The sequence below is a fragment of the Tarenaya hassleriana genome, unplaced genomic scaffold, assembly GCF_000463585.1.
Source record: "Tarenaya hassleriana unplaced genomic scaffold, ASM46358v1 Cleome28, whole genome shotgun sequence".
Classification (NCBI taxonomy): Eukaryota; Viridiplantae; Streptophyta; class Magnoliopsida; order Brassicales; family Cleomaceae; genus Tarenaya; species Tarenaya hassleriana.
The window spans coordinates 1,122,028-1,128,043 of NW_010966021.1; the positions used below are offsets into that span (position 1 = coordinate 1,122,028).

Genomic DNA, 6,016 nt, shown 5'->3' on the forward strand with positions numbered 1-6,016 from the left:
TTTAAAAGATAAAGAATCCGTACAAGCACCTACTAATTGCATTGTATTTACTTTATTTAAGTATCATCTTAAACGAATAATAGTATCTATGCGATGAAATGATTATTCTATGTGCGAACTTGGAATGGGATTTGAGCACGGAGAGGATACAATGTTAGTGGCAAAAATGTGAGATATTATGTTTTCAAAAAGGGAAACTCCAAAAAATATTTTCCTAAAAGTATCTAATTAAAATTTGGATTATCTATAACTCCCAATAACCAGTCATCTTCTATTAATACTTTTAAAATTATTATATTTATTAATTTCTTCATTATAATCCAAATAAAGTATGTTAGCAATAGCATATTAAAAAGTTATTATGAAAAATACATTAAATTGAGGTAAAAAAAAGAAAAATTAAGAAAATCACCGCTTATAAATAATTGAGATTTTGAATATTTTAAAAAATTTTAAGGATTTTGTTCCTTTAAATAAAAAATACATAGGTATTGATTGGTGAAATTATTCTTAGCAACATGATAAACATCCCATAAAGGGTGCATTTTATTCCTTTCCATGAGAACAATAACAATAGTTACAACAACAAAACACGCCAAATTTATAAACAGTCCACCAAAATGAAAAAATAATAATAATAAAACATCATTCACACAACAAAAGCATAAGCAGAAGAAAATAAAAACCAAGGAACAAGCGTTAGAAAGGTACAACAGCAGAGCTTACCATAGCAACTCCAAGAAGAGATCCAATGGAGGTGAGGAACAGAGAGTAAGGACCCGAAAACGAAGATGCTGCCGCGTTTTTAGGCGACTCGGGGGTCGGAGGAGGCGTCGGGGTGATCTCGACTGTTCCGGGAGCGGGCGGAGAAGGCTCTATTGCACCCGAGGGAGCGGTCCCTGGAGTTGAAGGAGACGGAGAAGGAGAAACAGGTGTACTCTTAGTTCTATCTGCCATTACAATCACTAAGATCTTCTCGTTCTTTTGGCAATTCTCTTTGCTTCCGCTGATGAAGTAGTAAGGTCCCGAGTTATTGAACGCGAAGGATGTGTGCCCGTCGGTGAATTTCGCGATGGGGGAGTTCGGGTTGCAGGCATTGTAGTCGTCCTTTGTTACTTGGAGCACTGAGTCTTGGTTCGGTGAGTAAACAAACACTGAGAGTAATAAAATTGGGAGTTAATGTTTCTATCGCGGACGCGGAATATGCATTGTGATGAGAAGAAACGTGAACGAAACTGATTAGAAATCGATATAAACCCGATTGAATATTTGGTATATACGGATTTTTCATTGCGTGATCATGAATCCGAACGAGGACTTTCGGAAAATGTGTGTGAGCTGTCCCGAGAAATGTTTCTTGACGATGAAGCGAACTAAGTTTTAACCTATTTACCGAATGGGACAGTGTGTGAGAACTTACTTAGAGAGTCGCCGATCTGAAAGCGGTTGTGCTCGGCCCACTGATTGAACATCTGAGAATCCGAGGGAACGGTCCAACCCTTCGATCCTCCGACCATGAACTCCCGAGCACAAGCCCTTTGAACAATCACGAAAAGACACAAGAGGCCAAACCCACAGATCGTGTTCTTCTGTTGAACTCTGGCCATTTTGGGCTGATCAAAGAAGAAGAAGAAGAAGCTGACCAATGGAGATATTTGAGTGTTTGTTTTCGGGTTTTTGAGATGAAGGGAGAGATGGTGCGGATAGGGTTTATATGGAAGCCATGGGAGATGTGGCAGTGAAGCTTTTTAATGGCTTTTTTCTTTTTTGCAGATTCTGAGTTTCTTTTTCTTGATTTCTTGAGAACTAAAGCAAAGCATAAACGCGAGAGAGAGTTCATCACCGTTTTGCTTTTGGAATCTTCAGTGACTTGCTTCCTTCATGGTTTTTTGTTCTTTTCGTCTCCAATCTGGAATTTATTTTCAATATTTTTCCTGTTTTTGTTTTTTCACATTTGATTTATTACGTCTATATTTTTAGTCCTTTGTTTATCCTTGGTGATAAAGACAAAATATCATCGTAAATGTTTTTTTTTTGTTAATACATATATATATATTGCCCAACTAAAGAGTTAGATATTCAAATATAATTTTAGAAAGAAAAAAAAAATTCTTTTGTTTTCGGCAAATGTATATCAAGAACATGACGCAAGAAAGGTATATTAACATTAACACTCAAACCTAGATTTGTTATGATTGATGAAATGAAATCTAACATATTTAAAATTTGTGATCTACACGTTTTTAATTAAAACTTGCTCCCACGAAATAACGTAGATCCTAATCGCTTAAAAACATAACTTACTAAATTTCCCATTGCACGTCTCAATGGTTATAACATTCCTATATATATATTTGGAGCGCGTCCATGAAATTAATGATCATTGGATTTTGTCGTAAACCGGTTCCAATTTATTTCTTCATGTCGGGTTTAACTTTGAATTGATCGCTTCCGTTATGTTTTCTCACCGCCCCGGTTCCAAATTAATTAACCGTTTGGTTATGAGTTTTCATAAACCAAAATAACCGAACCCGAAATAACCATAATCGATTAACCCGAAACCGATCGTTCGCCCACCCCTACCCTAGAACAAGGTCTAAGATAGGTGCGATTGGCCCGTCAGTAATCTCACTCATCACCCAAAATAAAATGGAAACGAAGCGAACTTAATTTATCTTTTAATTTTGTTTATTTTGAATCAATATTGTTAAATCGAAAAAAAAAACAAGATGGAAAAACAGAAAATGATATTTATTTAAAGAAAAAAAATCATATTTTATATCATTAAAACAGAGCAAAAAAAACAAACTCCAACCAAATGATTCCTACTTCTGTTTACATTCTTCTCCAAACCGAAGAAAACCGAAATCGAAACAGCGGTTTGACTATTATTTTAATGTTACATAAAAAATCAAATAATTGCGAGTTTGGGCTTAAGGCAAGCCTTGAAAAAAAAACAAGGCCTATAACAAAATAAATTAATGAAGGCCTAATAACAAAATATTTCAATAAACTGAAAACTTGTATATATCTTCTTTGAAGGAAAAAAAAAAAAAGCCGTGCCTTTTTTTAGTGTGGTATTCTTTTAGAATTCAGAAAAAAAAATGATGAAGTTGTTAAAATTTTCATCTTGTCCATTTAAACTTATCTATTCTATATTTTTTTTTGTTTATGATATGAATTTATAAACAATGTTCAGATAAGCATATGATTTGTTTCTTCTTTGTTAATGTTGTAAACAGTATCAAGCGAATATTAAATATCTAGAAGATCTCAAGCAAAAATAAAATAGGTCAATGTGAAGAAATGGAAGGAACAATCAGTAAGGGAATGACTTGCAAAAGAAAATAAAACATGCCATCGAAAAAAATGGAAAGATCAAGTAAAAGGAATAAACTTCAAGAAAAAGGAAAAGAAGATATTGAGCAAAATATTGGAAACAAGAAGAGGAGTTATGCATAAATACAAGACGTGTGAGCTACAGAAAGACATCCCAGCAGAACAGAAAAAGAGAGCAAAGAGCAAACGAGCTGGAGAATAATAGGTGTGGGAAACACGGGTGAGTGATATTTGAGAGAGAGTGAAGTGCATCTGAGGGGAGCCTTCAAAAATAGGCGAACCACTCAAAGGGTCTAGACGAGTCTAGGGTTACACGGGGTGTGCGAGGCACACATAGTGTATGGGCTGATAGAATTCATGTTGTAAAGGGGGAACAAACTCAGGGGGAGTTGTGTTCTTGGGATGGATTAGGCTCGAACAAAAAAGAGTTGTAATTCATGTTCTTTACAAATGAATAGAATCAGTTGGAAAGTTTTTGAAAGCAATATCGTGTGAGTTTACTTTTTCAATTGGTATCAGAGCAGGGGTCACTGATCGTAGGAATTTTTTCCTCTCATATCGGTGTACGATTCAGTCTCACACGATGGGTGAATACAAGGAGATGCAAGCACTAAGGAAGCATGCAATATTTGACTCAACTAATTATGGGCATACCGAGATGGAGTACAAAAAATCACTTGTCACCCATGAGCAGGAGGAAACCGAGTTGGACAACGACGATGAAGAAGTTTCTTACTCTGTTGCATTCTTTGGAATCATTGAAGACAGAGAAGAAACACTGGAAGATGATTCAAGTGATGATGAAGAAATAATTGAGGATGACTTATACAAAGAAATGACGAAACTAGTTCGAATGAACATATATTTGTTGGATGAGAAGAAGCGGTTGGAGAAGGAACTTAGAAATACTCGGATCCAACTGACATCTACTCAACATCAACTGTCCCAAAAAGAAAAAGAAGCGTCGCTCATGAGATGTCAGATTGAAGAGACCAAGAAAAATCTTCATCTTCTTGGAAGTGGAACTAGTAAGTTGGATCATCTACTTGGACAGGGAAGGAGTGCGCGAGATCGATCGGGGCTTGGATATGCGGGAAAGGAGCAATATCACCCAACATTTGTGTCTGGAGGAAATCTTGAACGAGAAGTACCTGACTTGGTACGAAGTACTTTTGGTACTGTCAGAAATACCCCAAGAGCTAAAGTGGATCTGCCAATCTCTCAGAAGCAAAAAGAGCATAGAAACTGCTATTACTGTGGGAAGAGATGACATATTCGAAGGAATTCCTATTATCTACGACAGAAAAGGAACTCTAATTGGTATGTTCATTCGAACTTGAATCACTCTTATATGTCTCATCCTTCGAAGAATCTTAGGTGGATTCGTAAATCCGATGTGTCATGCAATGTTTCATGTATGTCTAAACAAACGAGTGGAGATGGTGTCTGGTATTTGGATAGCGGGTGTTCAAGACACATGACAGGACGTCATAAGCTGTTGACAGATTTTGAAGTAGGTTTGACAAGTGACGATGTCACATTCGGAGATGGAAAACAAGGGAAGATCATTGGTAAAGGAACTCTGGAATGTGGTGGAGTATCCAAGCTGACGGATGTCAAGGTCGTACATGGCTTAAAAGCTAATTTGATCAGCATAAGTCAACTATGTGATAATGGCATGGAGTTCGTTCACAAAGGATGCATGCTGGGTGACCAATACAGAAAACACGTGTATTTTAAGTGGGCAAAGGACATCAAGCAATTGCTACACATGGATTGATAGCCAAAGTTTCAGAAATTCTGCCAAGGATTCTAAGACACAGACCTGGAATTGAGCAATCAAAAGCTCAGATATGATTTTGAATTTATGCTCATACACAGGGGGAGAAATGGCTCGGAAGGTATATGGCCATACACCTAGGGGGAGAAATGATACAAGAGGAGAAGGATCAGAAAGGTGTACGGTTGAAGATGCGGAGCGAATATGCATGGTTGAAGTCGTTGAGGACGATATCGAGAAGCAAAGTGGATGAATGTGTGTTCAAGTATAAGTCTGTATAAGCATAAAGTCAAAAAGGGGGAGAATGTTAATGTTGTAAAGAGTATCAAGCGAAGATTCAATATCTAGAAGATCTCAAGCAAAAACGAAACAGGTCAATGTGAAGAAATGGAAGGAACAATCAGTATGGGAATGACTTGCAAGAGAAAATGAAACATGCCATTGAAAAAAAATGGAAAGATCAAGCAAAAGGAATAAACTTCAAGAAAAAGGAAAAGAAGATATTGAACAAAATATTGGAAACAAGAAGAGGAGTTATGCATAAATACAATACGTGTGAGCTACAGAAAGACATCCCAGCAGAACAGACACTACAAAAAAAACCCCAAATTTCAACCGGCAAATCCGTTGGAAATGGCCGAAAATCCGTTGGAATTCGACTTTTCCAACGGATTTCCAACGGATATATCCGTTGGAAATCAGTCGTTAGAAATGCAGATCCGTTGGAATTCCGTGGCAAATTCTAAACGGAATTTCAACGCCTTCATCCGTTGGAATATTTCAATGGATTTCCAACGGTTCTTCCGTGGTATATTTTCAACGGAATTCCAACGGATTTGTTCGTCGGAATATATCAACGGAAATTCCAACGGACATCCGTGACTAGTTTCCGACGGG

General features: G+C 36.9%; 1 protein-coding gene across 1 annotated transcript; it reads right to left on the reverse strand.

The window, feature by feature from the left end:
• Positions 1 to 519: 519 nt before the first annotated feature.
• Positions 520 to 1,703, reverse strand: LOC104817883 (early nodulin-like protein 3). Its single transcript, XM_010547245.1, has 2 exons — positions 1,421 to 1,703; positions 520 to 1,154 (listed from the first exon to the last, which is right to left on the reverse strand). The coding sequence occupies exons 1-2, from the start codon at positions 1,605 to 1,607 to the stop codon at positions 700 to 702; spliced, it is 642 nt and encodes a 213-aa protein (XP_010545547.1). The 5' UTR covers positions 1,608 to 1,703; the 3' UTR covers positions 520 to 699.
• Between the last annotated feature and the right edge of the window lie 4,313 nt (positions 1,704 to 6,016).